The 18,255-nt window shown below is 31.8% G+C and overlaps 1 protein-coding gene across 1 annotated transcript; it reads left to right on the forward strand.

Moving 5' to 3' along the window:
• Positions 1-227: 227 nt before the first annotated feature.
• Positions 228-13,226, forward strand: LOC139511547 (6-phosphogluconolactonase-like). Its single transcript, XM_071298377.1, has 5 exons — positions 228-388; positions 2,872-3,072; positions 4,307-4,449; positions 11,316-11,456; positions 12,793-13,226. The coding sequence occupies exons 1-5, from the start codon at positions 262-264 to the stop codon at positions 12,907-12,909; spliced, it is 729 nt and encodes a 242-aa protein (XP_071154478.1). The 5' UTR covers positions 228-261; the 3' UTR covers positions 12,910-13,226.
• Positions 13,227-18,255: the final 5,029 nt, after the last annotated feature.

Raw genomic sequence — 18,255 nt, forward strand, 5'->3', positions numbered from 1 at the left:
ATTTTCCATGTATTTTCCCAAATGCCTAGTGTGTTGAGGTCTTTTTGAAGAGTTTCGCAATCACTGTTTGATTTTATTACCAGATATGCAATGGTGTCGTCTGCAAATAGTCGTATGGTGGAATTTAGCACAACTGGTATGTCATTAATGTAAAATAAAAACAGACTTGGGCCCAGAATAGATCCTTGAGGCACTGCGGACTTTACAGGGAGTCCAGCGTACTTCCAGTGTTCAAATCAAGCGAAATCACCGTAGACAACAATGGCGGCGCCCATCATTCGAGTTGGGAACACTGATAAAGAAGTTTCAAAAGATTTGTGTCAGTTTGTTATCGACAAAGCAACTTCATCAATACAAGAAAGGGGAACATTTACAGTTGGAGTTTCAGGTAAATCAAACACAAAGAATTGTCATCTGTTTTATCATGAAGGAGGAAGTCAATATTTAGGACGTTGACGTTGTTATTATGTTTTATTGTATACAAAATATTACTTTTATATACTGTATATATTGATTAACACTTTATATATGAGGCCCCTCATGGGGGGGTCCTAGTAATCACATAATCACCATTTTTTTGCCAATATAATCACATAATCATTAAATATTTGCTTATCTTTAGTAATCAAATAATCATAAACTAAAAATACAGTCCTAGGTAATCAAATAATCATAAAATATTTGGCTTAATAATCAAATAATCATTAAAAAAACGGCCAAGTAATCACATAATCAAAAACCCAATGAGGGCCCTCATATATGGCCTCTAAAGGATTCAAAATTTAAGACGAATTAAATATTTAAGATTTAAAAGGTTTTAATTTTTCTTTTAACTGTAAAAAAAGTTTAACATCTTAAAGGAGGGTGCTAAAGAGGGGTACTGAACACGGAAACACGTGAAATAAAAATCGCAGAAACGTAGTGCGAAAAATAAAAATCAGGAAAAACGAAGCATGAGAAATAAAATCGTAAATATTTAGAAAAAAAGTACCAGCAGTTATTACTCAGCCGTTCTTTAAGATCATGTAGACATTGTTAATGGACATTAAGACCTTGTGGTCACCTTTAAGCGTCTGCTACTTGCATCTGATTTGAAAAAAATATTATTATGATTGACTTGATTACATGTATAGCATACATATACAATAGAAAGTAGAATGGTAACAATATACATCAATTTCTATTATATTACACAAGTTTCAAAAGGTATTGTATCTCATTGACTTTGAGTTAGTTCCAATTTACTTTTTAATCAAATGCGGAAAAAGGCAAGAACGAGAAATTAGGAGCACCGAACCAAACACGAGAAAACGAGAAATAAAACACCAAAACACGAAAACACGTGAAATAAAAAGGCAGAAAACGTTGCACGAAAATAACCCTTTACCACCCTCTTAAAGAGAATGAATCATCATCATCTTCCAATAGTTTTAATGTTCTTGAAGAAGTAAATATCAATATTGGTATTTTAGTAAATTTGTAGGATTATACTAGGAAGCGATTCACCTGGACAAATTGCCCCACTGGCAAATCCCCCACATTAAAACACCTCTCTCTTGTTTACCAAACATGCCAAAGGTAAAAAGGTCAAATCAAGATGACTATGATATAATTATAAGGTCTGCAAACTCTGATTCAATAAAAATCAAAGTTGTCTTTCTTTCTATACATGCTATAGGCAATTTTATCATATCATTGTGATCTTTATTGAGATTTCTAATGTAAATGTTTACATCTTTTTATTTCTATACATGTCATGCATGTAGATAATTTATAACACATTTAACATTGTAACCAACATGATATATCAAGGATAATTATAACAGAAATAAGCCAATTTAAAGCAACAGACCTGTCAGGGTTAGTTTGATAAAGGGAAACAAATACTGTAAATTCAGAAGAATGCATATTGTTTCGTAACCTGGTTGTTTCGTAACTATGTTGATTTGTAACTGAGACGTTTCGTACCTGGTGTAATTATATATGGTTATAAAGTGTTAGTTTAAATTAATTAGTTTAAATTAAACAGTTAAAGTTTTTATTTATAAATGATCAAATTGTTCATCTAATAATACATGTAATAATCATGATAACAATATTGTAATGTTTTTAATTTAAAACTTTCTCAAATCTTTTTAATGATTGGCTAATTGGCTAATTGGTAATTTCGCTTAGGTGTTCTTTCTGTAGTTATAGGCTCCAATATTGTCAGACTAAAAACAAAAAACATGAAAGAAACCTTATGATGAAAAAAAAAGAAGATTAATAAAGAACTCAGCAACATAAAGATGAGTGGTGTCAATTATTTGAGACATCAAAGCACGTTGCAGAAGACTAAATACTTTGATAAAGACGGGGTACATCGATCTAAATGATGATGGACAATTTAAATTCTTCTGTTCTATTCGCATGTGTGCAATACTGTAAAGTGTAAAATTATGTGCAATCAATTATTTAATAAATAAATATAGATATATATGTACACCAATAAGTCTTTTTATTATTTTTTAAGTAACCTACGACTCATTATTATTGTATATTGATATTGGTTACGAAACGTCTCTGGTACGAAACAACCTAGTAAGTTACGAATCGACTAGTTATGAAACACCCAGGTTACGAAACGACCTGCACCCATGCAGAAATTATTGCGAAAAATGCGATAGGGTTTACTATAATTGCTATAATTTAAGCTCGCATTTTGAAGTGTTTTATATATATTAAATAGGATTTTTCTCTATATCACAAAAATTAAAATTGCATTTTAGTCTACAATGACAAAATCTCAATAATAAATACTTGCAATAATTTCTGAACTTAAATTAATGAACTTTACCAAGCCTAAATGTAAAAATTAAATCTTCATTTTAGGAGGAAGTTTAGTTAAATATCTGTGCAATGGTTTGCCTTCATCCAAAACAGACTGGACAAAATGGAGAATATTTTTTTGTGATGAAAGACATGTGCCATATGATAATTCAGAGTGTACATACACTTTATATAAAACTGGACTAGTTGATAAAGTTGGTATGCCTCCAGAAAATATATTTCCCATAAACCCAGACCTATCAGGTGAGTTTTAAGGATGTTACACAGCCAAAAAACATACCGGAAACAAATTTGGTATCATTTGATTTAAACTTTCTTTTTTTTTAAATTATATACAGAAACTATACATAAGCAAATAATGTTAAAGACTTCAATCATGTCAATGGTGCTAACCCAAACTGTCTGGACTTTGATAGAGCTTATCTTAAAATCTCCATAAAATGCGTTAGAGGAACAGAAAACATCCTATTAGTTTTGTCCTCAGATAGTTACTAATGAACAAGGTCAAATCTAAAAAAAATCAAAAATATATATTTCAAATTATATAAAGATTCCACACTTTTATTTCTATTTTGTTCTTTTTATGCTGAAAGATAAATTTCATTTGAGACCCCTACATATATTCAGAGAATAAAAACCACAGGAAACTGTGCTTGAGGGAAATACTGGATTATGTTTAAAGCATGTCCCCTATTTTATCTGATGTCTTATAGATTTTTGTTTCACAATTGCAATGAGATTGATAACTTGCAAGAATCTTAATACATATGATATATCCATACATGTTTAGGACAATGAAATACAATTCTAAACCAGAAAAGTTTAAACTAGGATGAACTGACATCATATTGATTATATAATTAGGTTAAAATTGGATTGTAAGACATATTTTGTAGTGATTCTAATTTTATTCTCATTCCCTCCCAGACCACATGAAATCACCCCTAGATTTGGTTGGGTTTATGTGGTTCAGTCCCTTGTTTTCTCTGTTGTGTTTTGTGAACTATTGTTTTTCTGATGGTCTTTTTCTCTTTAAGCCATTGCATTGTCTTTTCCACTTATGAGTTTGAATGTCCCTTCGGTATCTTGACATTATTGTCCAGGTTCATTGGGCAACGTAAATTAATTATAGTATGTTGCTATTATTACTTCTTAATCAATTCAGCAGTAAAATTTAATAGAAAAGAAGAAAAGAGTGCTTTCATGATGTTCACAAATGTGTGAGGGTACATTGCATTTTTGATTATAGTTTTAAAAAAAAACCAAACACACAAAAAAAAACACAAATTTACATTGATAAAAGAACAATGAAGATGAGAACAAAGTCCAAAAAAAAACCTGGCAAATTAACACAAACACTAGTTGATAAATGAAGTAACATAAGTATAAATAGATGATGATATTGACAATTAAACATCTTGCATTTCTCAACAACAAGAGCTGAACAAATAACGTTTATTGCCATTACATGTTTCAGTTGAAGATGGTGCTGTTGATTACGAGAAAAAGATACGACTGGTTTTCCCAGAAACAGATATTCCGAGATTTGATCTGTTGCTGTTAGGAATGGGACCAGATGGACATACATGCTCTCTCTTTCCTGGACATCAACTGTTGGAAGTAGGTTCAATTGATATACTATTGCTCGGAAAGGGATATTCACTCAAAATATCTGTTCCTAAGAGGCCATTTATTGCAAGAGGTAGTACCAAGTAAATAGTTATCAAAGGTACACGGATTACAATTTAATACCCCAGACGCACGTTTCGTCAACATAAGGGGCCCTACATAAGACTCATCAGTGCACTCAGATCAAAATTGTTATAAAGCCAAACAAGTACAAAATTGAAGAGCATTGAAGACCCAAAATTTAAAAAAAATGCTCCAATTACAACTAAGGTGATCTCCGCCTGGGGAAAAAAAAATCCTTAAAATACATTTGCATGTCCCTGTTTACAAAAAACAAAGGGTTTTATTGAAAAGAGTTCACGAATGTTTCATGAATTTTGAAAAACGTCTTATTTTCCTAATATAGTCAATGCATATTATCTGAATTTTCTGTATTCCAAAATAAATATATATTACATATTGAAGAAATAAAATGTAAAAATCATTCAGATAGGAAATATCTGAAACATGTTGTGACCTCTGTATCATGGTCAAAGTTTTTGTTAATGTTTAAGGTTGTTTTGTTATAATGAACATAATGATTTATCACAATGTAAATTTTCAACAAAATAAGAGATGAGCTGTTCAAAGTATAATTCCAAAGGTTGGTGTGGCATCTATTCTGTAGGAAGCCATTGATTTAATATATTTTTCTGACCGGCAACATTGTCATACTGAAACACATGCATGAAAAACTGTCTCCATTGGCTTGTGACATGCTCTCCTTGAGTGTTACTGCCAGGGTCAAATATAGATAAGTAAAAACTGCTGTCAGCTTATCTCCCAATAAGGATGCATTAAGGACTTAACTCAAAAACCTATTAACTGAGCGCAAGTTCATTGGATGAATTAATATTTTTTGTGTATTTATTATTGCAAGTTGGCCACACATGCATGATATTTTTTATTAGATTACAGGAAATCATGCTTTAATTTTTTTGTTAAAATGTATTCATGCAGCAGGTAGTGGAACCTTGTTGTGTTCTGTTTTAAGACACCAACTTGTGTACGATTGTTTATTTATCTTTTGGTCTATGTGAAAATTGTTGAAAAGTTATCTCGTTAGAAATCATGTCGACACATATGCTTATTCTTTAATAGATGTTACATAATATGTATGTTTCCTGATCAAACCAACATTAATCCTTTCTCTTGTCTTTAATCAATTCAGATTTGCTTCTTGAATTGTCCTTTCCGGATCAACTGAGGTCACTCCTAGTTTTTGGTGGGGTTCGTGTTGCTTATTCTTTAGTTTTCTATGTTGTGTCATGTGTACTATTGTTTGTCTGTTTGTCCTTTTCATTTTTATACGCCCGTCGTCTTTTAGACGGGACGTATTATGGTATACCGTTGTCCGTCCGTCCGTCCGTCTGTCCGTCCGTCCGTCGTCCACACTTTGGACAATAACTCAAAAACACTTTCACCAATTTCCATGAAACTTAAGTGAATTGTTTATATCTATTGACGTAAGCTCTCTTTCGGTTTTTTTTAATTTCAGATTTTAAGTTTTGGATTTATGGGCTTTATTCATAAAAAAGGGGGGATTTTCAACACTTTGGACAATAACTCAAAAAGGCTTTCACCAATGTCCATGAAACTTTGGTGAATTGTTTATATCTATTGATGTAAGCTCCCTTTTAATTTTTATAAATTTCAGATTTTAAGTTTTGGATTTATGGGGCTTTATTCATAAAAAAAAGGGGGATTTTCAACACTTCGGACAATAACTCATAAAGGCTTTCACCAATGTGCATGAACCTTTGGTGAATTGTTTATATCTATTGATGTAAGCTCCCTTTCAATTTTTATAAATTTCAGATTTTAAGTTTTGGATTTATAGGGCTTTATTCATAAAAAAAGGGGGATTTTCAACACTTCGGACAATAACTCAAAAAGGCTTTCACCAATGTCCATGAAACTATGGTGAATTGTTTATATCTATTAATGTAAGCTCCCTTTCAATTTTTAAAAATTTCAGATTTTAAGTTAGTGGATTTATGGGGCTTTATTCATAAAAAAGGGGGGATTTTCAACACTTCGGACAATAACTCAAAAAGGCTTTCACCAATGTCCATGAAACTTTGGTGAATTGTTTATATCTATTGATGTAAGCTCCCTTTCAATTTTTATAAATTTCAGATTTTACATATCCGTGTTATGAATTTTTATGCTTAAAAAAGGGGGGATTTTCCGATTTTGGGACAATAACTAACACTATCACAAAATTTTATACATCTTTGATAAATTTTTTATATCTATTGACATAAGCTCCCTTTCCATTTTTATAAATTTTAGATTTTACGTTTTCTTAAGTAATGAATTTTTATACTTAAAAAAGGGGGATTTTATGAAACTTTGGTGAATATATTAATGTAACATCCTTTTTGATTTGTATATATATTTCTAGTTGATCATATAAATTCATTTAAAGCATAAAAGACAAGTTAAAAGAGCAACGGGCGTATCATGTGCTAAAGCGCAGCCCTTTATTAACCATGGCGTTGTCAGTTTATTTTCGATTTATGAGTTTGACTGTTCCTCTGGCATCTTTCGTCCCTATTTTGCAACCCTTATAAGCATATGTCAGTGCGTTTTGAAGCCCGTTCGGTTTGCTATAGCAAAACAACGTGATAAGTATTGGAAATCAAATTCGTGTTTATAATAATTGCTAAAATACAACAAGGTCTAAAGAAAAATCATATAAATTTTACACTTAACCTTTTACCTTTCTTAATTTGAGCGTAACCAGAGACACATGTGTATATATGTCTCTGGCGTAACTAAATAGTCTTGTAATTAGTTAAAGTCAATCGTATCTTCGATCACATTAAGTTAAATTAATTGTAATTTCATAATTCGTAATTAATAAAAAGGCTTTCGTATGTTCGTTCAAATGAGAAACGTAAATATATCGTATTTTCATTATTCGTAACTAATTTTTAAAAGACACCGTACGTTCGATCAAATTAAGTGTAATACGAAAGTCGGAAAAGCGTCCATCGACTCTTGTTGAATTAATAGGTTATAGAATGTAAAAAAAATCTCATTATTTTAATTCGTAATTAATTAAGGCTATCATATGTTCAATCAAATTAAGAAAAAATACAAAGTCAAGAAAGCGTTCAACGACTTTTGTTGACGTAACAGGTTGTAGGATGTAAAAAAAATCGTATTGTTATAATTCGTAATTAATGGATGTCTTCCTTTTTATCTCTTTGTCTTTTCTATCATAATCTGGGATGATTTTTTTTATGGATTTTTATAGAATATATCATTATCAATTGAAATAAAAGAAATTCGATAGGACATTTGTACTGTCATTCTATCACATATTTGCATTGTCTTTTCTATAATCATGATAATTGATTTCTACAAAAAAAAAACATGAACAGACCATTAAAATGTGATTTTTCATTATTGAAACTAGACAAGAAATGTTTTTTGTTTGACAACATTTTAAAGAAATGTATCTCCCTCATGCAAAGCTCTGATTCCTTTCACGAATTTGGCTATACTTTTTAAACCTTTTGATTTTATCGAATGTAAATTATTTGTATTTTCATAATTCGTAATTAATTAAAGACTTTGGTATGTTCGATCAAAATGCAACGTAAATAAATCGTATTTTTTCAGAATCCGTAATTGATTTGAAAAGGATATCGTATGTTCGTTCAAATTAAGTTAAATACGAAAGTCAGTAAAGCTTTCATCGACTCTTGCTAAATAACCAGATTATAGAATGTAAATAATTTGAATTTCAAAATTCGTATAGAATTACAGGATGTCGTATGTTTTGTCAAAACAGAACGTTCATTTACCGTATTTTCATAATTTGCAACCAACTAAAGGATGTCGTATGTTCGATCAAGTTGACTAGATTACAAAAGTAAGTATAGCTTCCATCGACTGATGTCGAACTAACAGGTTATAGAATGTAAATAAACCGTATTTTCATATTTCGTAATTGATTAAAGGCTTCCTCTGTAAGTCCTTTTCAATTCTTTTATAATCTTAGAAGATTTTTGTTTATTGATATTTATAGAATAAACTATTATCAGTAATTATAAAAGAATTTCAATAGAACATTTGTTCTGCCATTCTACCACATGTTTGCATAGTCTTTCACATAATTGATTTCTACAAAAATACATGGGCAGACCATTAAAATGAGAATTTTCATTATTGAAACTAGACAAGAAATGATATTTCAGGTTTGACATCATTTGACAGAAGTATGTTTTTCTTTTGTATGCTAGAAGAAATAACAACTCCCCATGTGAATTCGGATAACTTGTGTCAAAGTGTATAACAATGCGCAGATGTCTCCTACCTGTATTATTGCAGAATATTGTTTTCCTTTTAATCACGTTTAATGGTTCTTACAATATTAACGCAGTTTAGAAGATGCTCATGGGATTTGACAATATCTGAACAAAATCTTTGTTATTTGTAAATCCAAATGAACTTTTATTGTTTTGATTGTCTGGGCATTAGGTAGTTCAAATATAATTTCTCCAAAGTACAAAGTGTTTTTGTGAAATTTCAAATTTGAATAAAGTTCCAATGGTTACTTTACGATCGTTTAAATGCTGTTGATTAAAATGTTTACTCATACTATTTTTAATGTTCATCATACTTTTAAGAGAGGGGATACATATACCAAAGGGATAGTTTATTTTTGCTTAGCTTACCTGGCCATAAGGCCACGTCAGTAATAGCAAATCACTGGGCTCGAGCATCAATCGCTGACGAGACAATAATTGTGAAAATCCTCATCTGGTGCAGTAAATCGGTACCGGTAATGCACCAGCCTTACATCGTTGTCGTTCAGTTTTACAAAGATCCCCATAACAAATTTCCACCAAGCTTGGAGTGAATGGTCCTTGGATATCTAATATAACTTTTGTGTGTTTTTCAGTCCGAAGACATTCATGGCCTCACATGACTGTAGAGTATAGGAGAAAAGTACAGTAATGGTATGAATTCTGGAAAACCATAAAAGAAAGAGAACATCTTACTAAATAATTCAAAATGTTCAAAATGTCAAAATCTATCCACTTCGTTTTTCACCAACATTATCAGATTACTCCTTAACATGAGTTATTAACCTTAAATTTTAAACTACTTTACCATTTTCAATAAAATTAAGTTAACAATATAGGGTTTTTGAAAGTATTAACTTAGTGCTTATTTGGTTCAGTCAACACATTGGCTACAATAGCTAAAGTTAGAACAAAAAGGATAAAGGGTATAATGTATTATTTGTCTTTTATCTTAAAAATCAGAATTTATAGACAGAAAAAAATCTGATATAATGCTCAGAATGTACAGATCTACATCCCCAATGTTCCCAAATAACCATTTGTCTTCGTATGTTTGTATTTAAATGTAAATTGCATGTGATCTCTTATTTCATACGGTCGTTATTATCAGGTTGAAAATATAACATTTGCGTTTATTCATTATATTTAATTCATTTTACTTTATATCGCATATATACATGATATAGAAATTTAGATGGCTAACAGTCGAGCCAATATTCCTTGTATTTGTTCAACCTTGGTGAAATGAATTATCTTTTTATGTGATAGTCCAACATGTCTAAGATTTCACTCCAAATTCCAAATCGAAAAGTTGTAACCTACCTGATTTTTTATAAAAAGATATGACTCTGGTCTTGTTTATCGTATTTTTGATGAAGCCAGGTGTTTGTGAAAAGGCAATTATGATGTTATATTTGTTTTTGTCTAATGCTTAGTTCGTTTCTGTGTGTGTTACATTTTAATGTTGTGTCGCTGTTCTCCTCTTATATTTAATGCGTTTCCCTCAGTTTTAGTTTGTAACCCGGCTTTGGGTTTTTTCTATCGATTTATGAGTTTCGAACAGCGGTATACTACTGTTGCCTTTATTAATAAGCCGTGAACACACTTTATACAATTTTTTATTTAACTATTTAATTTTCAACAGATTAAAGAGGGGCTATAAAGTTTTCATCGTGCTGAAATTGTGCCACATCTATTGCATATTTATAGCTTAAGGATGTACTTAAGTGAGGTTTTGGAATTTGTGTCAAATGTTCGGACTCCTTGGTATTTTTTCCATACAATACAATGTACTATATTGCCCCATAACACCCATTTATTTTTTCATATAAGACTTAATAGCTCATGAAAGGTCATTTACCAAAATTTTAGAAGATTCTTGATTTTCTTTCTTTTGTTTTGAGACCCAAATAATACCAACGCAAATATAAGGTAAAAGCCCGAGTCAGCTTTTTCCCCGCCATATTTTAAATCTCAAATACCTCAAAAAGGAGGTCCATGACCTATCAATATGTTTAGCTTATCTTTATCCTAAATTGATGCTCTACCAGCTTATAGTATCAATTTCAATTTCTTAATTTCTTAATTTTTACCTTACCTCACCTAAGTACATCTTTAAGTCAACTTTGAATTTAGTCGGATGAGGTGAAATGATTAAAGTTTACGTTACCCCAATATCAACATACTAATAGTTCGTATGTTTAAGTTGAGCGGTGTTACTGAAGTGAACCTTATGCTGCACGAAAATCGGGAAATACGAACTTACCTCCAGTGTTTGCACTATTTTGCTAACCGTTACGTTACGCTCACCACCAGTGAAGGTTAGGCCGAGAACATCTGTATTTCACACGATAAATATACATCAAGATAATACCGTTAAGTGACAGATTGTCAATAAAAAAAATTAAGAAAATGGTTTTGACCTTGCAAATATTACAAATTTTAACGGTTCAATTCACCAAATTTAAACAGCAAGTGTGTCACTATTTATTGCAGGAAAAGACTAGAATAATTGCACCAATTAGTGATTCCCCGAAACCTCCACCTGCACGTGTTACCATGACTTATCCAATTATAAACAACTGCTCATGTGCTGTGTTTGCATCGTGTGGAGAGGGTAAAGCTGATATAGTCCAGGTATGCTAAAGTTTATTTTAATTGAACGTAGTGTAACACTTTATCTGCATACATACTGTGTCTATTCAGACATCTAAGAGACACCATCACTAGTTGGTTTGACCGTTATGGAATACCTGTTCCACAGATTAAGACGAATATGTTCCAATTGTTAAAACATAATCACGTTCTTTTTTCAATGAATGTGACCTACGGACATATAATTATCACCGGGTTTGTACTTACATGAGCAACTTGACTTTTGTCACTTGTAGATATAGAGCATGACCTGTTTACCCTTCGGAAGCATCTAAGATCCCCAGTTTACCATTCGGAAGCATCTAAGATCCCAGTTTTTTGTTGGGCTCATATTCCTCAGTCTTTAGTTTTTTATGATGTATTTTGTAATTGTTGTTTATCTTTTTGGTCTATTTTGTTTTTTGCCAAATCTTATGAATTTGAAAGTCCCTTATAAATCTTTTTCCTCTTTTATTTTTATCGTGAAAAAATTGTCTGAACAAATACAAATGCTACGTATGTTTTTCCATTACGTACGTATATTATTTTAATAATCAAATAATCATTCAAAAATTATTCTGCCGTTATCTCCTGGCCTTAAAATTAACTGTGTTTTAACTTATTTCTTACATATTTTACACATTTTAAAAGTAACAGCTACGAATAGAAACTAATTTGTTTCAAATATGTACATTCTACGTATGTAATTTTTGGCCGGTTCCTAATTTTGTGGGTATATACCGTATGTGTGAGTGTGTTATGTTGAATTTATCATTTGAAATATAACATATAAAGTATCTTCTACTAAAATTTGTTATTGTAAAAAATATGATGGGTTTGTACTTTTATTATAACAACATGTATTTATTTACACAAACTTATGTGGATAAGAAGTAACCAATTGATATATAAGAAACGTCTTGAAAGTCATTCACATATTCGGAGAGGAAATGAAAATTATATATTAATTACATTGCCGAGTAATCAATTGAAAGTCTGTATTTACTGAGAACGGTTGTTAACTTGTTGATCTACCAATTACTATCTAACAATTGGTAGAAATGAAAGCAAGATTTACAACCATAAGTCTTTGATTCTTATAATGAAAATCAATGATTAATTAATACAGAATATGACGTTGCCTTACAGTCATTTACGACACTATTTCGTTTCGACTAGAAGCAATAAACTGATTTACACAAATGTCAAATATTATTTGATGTTCGTGTATTGCTCGAAGATGTTGTGAAATTCGAAAATTTGGTGAAATTAGTTCTTTAATTCATTATTGCTTGATTTATTCTTTCTATCATTTTAAGTTACACATGAATTTTTTCAGAGAGTTTTAGAAGGAAAGGAAGAAGTTCTTTTACCAGCTGCCCGTGTACGGCCAACCAACGGAGATGTAATTTGGTATTTAGACAAAGGTGCTGCATCAAAACTGAAAAACATTTGACTAGGAACACCAATTAGTAAAATATAGAAGGAACATACTTTACATTGCTGTCCAAATTCATATATGCATAATAAAGACACATTTTACTAGAATATATTGCCATACATTCTCGATTTTTCTTTTAAGCTGCTTACATTCTCTTCCAATTTTTCAAACTGTTAAATATCATTCCAGCTTAGTTTAAAACTTATCTCTTATGTTTTCATATTATTATATGAATTTTAATATGCCATCATGGGAAATTAAAAACAATTGAACGTTTGTTACATAATTTTGTTAATGAATTTTAAATATGAATTAAACGAATATATTATAAATCGCCTCAATTTGTTATGCACATTTGTGTAATAAAACGATAACAAAACGTTAGATTGTTTGAAACACTATGGATTTTCTACCTTGTGTTTCAAAACCTTTCTTGAGTTTTTGGTCATGAATGCTCTTCAGTTTGTAATGTATTTTGGCCTTTAATTTCTTTTATAATTGGTGCGCCACTAATGAGTCTTTTGTGGACCAAATTCGCGTCTATTGTACAAAAAGTAAATCTGGTATGTTTGATCAGGCATTTTTTATATCAGATATTTATTTTGCATTTTACAATTTGAAACTCCCGATAGCAATTTATGAATGTCTTGGAAGTAACTTTATGTTGACTTTATGGTTTAAAATTTATTTATCAGAAGAGAGCGAAGAGAAAATGCATTCATGGAAAGTCTTATCACCACTTATTTAAAGGAAAATACAAAATGCATGCGATATATATTATAAAACGTCGACGAAATTCTACAATGAGGTCTGTTTACGGGATATTTTGTATGCAATTGCAGCAGCGTTGGCACATCCCATTTCTATAGAAAATATTTGGGTCTGTCCCTTCCAGCATGATCTATTGACTTCGTCATTTTTCATAGTTTATACCTGTTTTTAGTTAGCGATTAGGTCAGTTTTAGGGGGGCCACTTATGACAAGTAAATGACACTTGTTATGTATTTTATAAGCAATGAGGTCTCACATTTACATCTATACTATTAAACGAGATTACCTCATTTTGTGTGTCGCTTCTCTTCTTTCCACAATAAATTAATCAACACGCCTCTGTGTCCTATAGGTACAGTGCATAGTCGCATTTGTCATCCATTCATATGATTATTCAGATTGAGTTATTTTAGGAGAAAAGGGAGAAAAAAGGCATCTGGATATTGTCCCGTCATTGCGCGAAATTTTAAGTCGGATTAGACTTCCGGTTTGCGTTTTTCTGTATACTTTGAACATACTACGAATAAAGTGTATTTTCAGAATTTTCAAGTTTACTATCAACAGCGGTCACATAGTTTATTAAATAGAGGGTTTGTATACTATATCAATGACCACCATGGATCGATTAGTAAACTTAGAATTGAAAGTAAATACACTTATTTACATCATAATGAATGTTCATAATATACAGATAAGTGCTAAAATTATTCATGTGAACTTTTGATACCTTTTCTGAAATTCTCCAGTCATTAAATCTTTTACAAAATTCATTGATTACAAAAAAAGAAGATGTGGTATGATTGCCATGTTGAGACAACTCTCCACAAGAGACAAAAATGACACAGAAATTAACAACTATAGGTCACCGTACCTCCATTTAACAAAGAACAAAGCCCATACCGCAAACTCCGCTTCAATGGCCCCGAAATGACAATGTAAAACAATGCAAACGAGAAAACTAGCGGCCTTATTTATGTACAAAAAATTAACAAAAAACAAATATGTAACACATAAACAAACGACAACCACTGAATTACAGGCTCCTTATTTAAATGTTCATAACATACTAAATGTATGTTCATATTGAAATTGATAGAAAACCAAAAAATTGGAACTTTGGAAATAAAGGTGGAGGAATAAAAAAAAACACTTTTCTGTCCCCAATAACCGATGACTTATGATACTTTTGCTGAAATTCTCCAGTCATTCAGTATTTTACAAAATTCTTCGAACAACACTTTACATACTTTAAACTACGCTCTGAATGCCCGCGATTTCGCGGGTGTGTTCTAGTAGGAATTATTTGGCATATACTATCGACTTCAAAGCAAGTTTAAATGTTATTGTGTGTGAAAGTCGCTTTACAAGGAACCACAACTGGTAAAACAATTATATCTTATCTGCAATTGAAGCAGCATTAGCATATATTATTTCCATATGAATAATTTAGCCCTGCCACCTAAGACATGGTCCAATGACTTTGGTAGTATGCATATATTTTACGGTAGTTAACATCTTAAAGTTTATGATTCGGTCATTAAAGGTCCGTCATTGATATTTGGTATGCATATATATAAGCTTTGGCACAACTTATTTCCATGGACATCAGTCGGCTGTCCACTAAGTCATAAGTTTACATGTTGAAATTTGTGATAAGGGCTGTTTATACTTTGTTAATATGACATGGCTCTGTACTTAAACATCCCGTCATTGTGTTATTTTTTTTCATATTTGTTTGTTTTTATAATGATTGAGATTGGGATTCAATGTTGATTGCTGTACTCAAATTTATGTCTCGCTTGACCATGGATATTATTTGGCCCCACCCCCTCAGTTATGGTCTGTTGACTTTGAACTTTTGCTTAGTTTTCATGTATATGTTTGTGATTAGGTCAGTTTATGATATTTGACATACAGTTGTATAAGCATTGTCATATCTCATTTCACTGGGGATTATTTGGCCACTCCCCCTCAGTTATGGTTTGTTGACTGAAAATTTTCTTAGTTTATATGTATTAGTTTGTGTTTAGGTTTGTTTAAGGGAACTTATTATGATAAGTCAATGGTATTTGGTATGCAGTTGTATTAGCATTGGCACATCTCATTTCCATGGAGATTACCTTCAGTCATGGTTTATTGACTTTAAATATTTGCCAAACCTAAATTATAAAGTGTTGCTATTTTAATTTAAACATTTGCATTATCTAAATTACCAAAAAAGATCTCTGTGATAGCAGTTTATTACCTATTATGTCTGTTTCTTTAGTTCACACATTGTTGTCAATATAATGGATTTTTTGCGACTGTCCTACAATTGAGAGATTTTGCTAGCTATAAAACTAGGTTTAATCCGTCATTGTCCACTGAAGAAATTGCCTGTACCAAGTTATCAATATGACAGTTGTAGGCCATGCGTTTGATGTGTTTGACCATTGATTTTTCCTCGGAGTTCAGTATTTATGTGATTTACTTTTTTATAGGAAACCACTTATGATAAAAGCCAATGATATTTAATATTGTGTTGTCGCTATTTTAAATTTCAACATAAGTATTTTATAATCAAAACATCATACAGGCGACACATATCTCTGTGTCAACAGTTTATATTATAAGAGATCAACCTTGAGTTGGCTGTGTAGTTGTTTATTGACTCTTATTTGTCTGGTTCTCTTGGTCTTTTTTGTTGGTTGGTTTTTTAGCTCACCTGGCCCGAAGGGCCAAGTGAGCTTTTCTCATCACTTGGCGTCCGGCGTCCGTCGTCGTCCGGCGTCGTCCGGCGTCCGTCGTCCGTCGTCCGTCGTCGTTAACTTTTACAAAAATCTTCTCCTCTGAAACTACTGGGCCAAATTTAACCAAACTTGGCCACAATCATTATTGGGGTATCTAGTTTAAAAATTGTGTTCGGTTACCCGGCCAACCAACCAAGATGGCCGCCATGGCTAAAAATAGAACATAGGGGTCAAATGCAGTTTTTGGCTTATAACTCTGAAACCGAAGCATTTAGAGCAAATCTGACATGGGGTTAAATTGTTTATTAAGTCAAGATCTATCTGCCCTAAAATTTTCAGACGAATCGGACAACCGGTTGTTGGGTTGCTGCCCCTGAATTGGCAATTTTAAGGAAATTTTGCCGTTATATGGTTATTATCTTGAATATTATTATAGATAGAGATAAACTGTAAACAGCAATAATGTTCAGCAAAGTAAGATCTACAAATAAGTCAACATGACCGAAATGGTCAGTTGACCCATATAGGAGTTATTGCCCTTTATAGTCAATTTTTAACCATTTTTCGTAAATCTAAGTAATCTTTTACAAAAATTTTCTCCTCTGAAACCACTGGGCCAAACTTATCCAAACTTGGCCACAATTATCTTTGGGGTATCTAGTTTAAAAAATGTGTCCAGGGACCCGGCCAACCAACCAAGATGGCTGCCATGGCTAAAAATAGAACATAAGGGAAAATGCAGTTTTTGGCTTATAACTTAAAAACCAAAGCATTAAGAGCAAATCTGACTATTAGAAAATTGTTTATCCGGTCAAGATCTATCTACCCTGAAATTTTCAGATGAATCTGACAACCTGTTGTTGGGTTGCTGCCCCTGAATTGGTAATTTTAAGGAAATTTTACTGTTTTTGGTTATTATCTTGAAAATTATTAAAGATAGAAATAAACTGTAAACAGCAATAATGTTCAGCAAAGTAAGATTTACAAATAAGTCAACATGACCGAAATGGTCAGTTGACCCATATAGGAGTTATTGCCCTTTATAGTCAATTTTGAACCATTTTTCGTAAATCTTAGTAATCTTTTACAAAAATCTTCTCCTCTGAAACTACTGGGCCAAATTAATCCAAACTTATCCACAATCATCTTTTGGGTATCTAGTTTAAAAAATGTGTCCGATGACCCGGCCATCCAACCAAGATGGCCGCCATGGCTAAAAATAGAAGATAGGGGTAAAATGCAGTTTTTGGCTTATAACTCAAAAACCAAAGCCTTTAGAGCAAATCTGACAGGGGGATAAATTGTTTATCAGGTCAAGATCTATCTGCCCTGAAATTTTCAGATAAATCGGACAACCCGTTGTTGGGTTCCTGCCCCTGAATTGGTAGTTTTAAGGAAATTTTACTGTTTTTGGTTATTATCTTGAAAATTATTATAGATAGAAATAAACTGTAAACAGCAATAATGTTCAGCAAAGTAAGATTTACAAATAAGTCAACATGACCGAAATGGTCAATTGACCCCCTAAGGAGTTATTGTCCTTTATAGTCAATTTTCAACAATTTTTATAAAATTTGTAAATTTTTACTAACATTTTCCACTGAAACTACTGGGCCAACTTCATTATAGATAGAGATAATTGTAAGCTGCAAGGATGTTCAGTAAAGTAAGATGTACAAACACATCACCATCACCAAAATACAATTTTGTCATGAATCCATCTGCTTCCTTTGTTTAATAGTCACATAGACCAAGGTGAGCGACACAGGCTCTTTAGAGCCTCTAGTTTTTTCGTTTCAGCATGTTGAGGTTTTTGTCTTTGCCTTCTGGTTAAATATTGTGCCTATGCATTTTTTTTCTT

This window comes from Mytilus edulis, chromosome 2 (assembly GCF_963676685.1).
Source record: "Mytilus edulis chromosome 2, xbMytEdul2.2, whole genome shotgun sequence".
In the NCBI taxonomy this organism is placed as follows: Eukaryota; Metazoa; Mollusca; class Bivalvia; order Mytilida; family Mytilidae; genus Mytilus; species Mytilus edulis.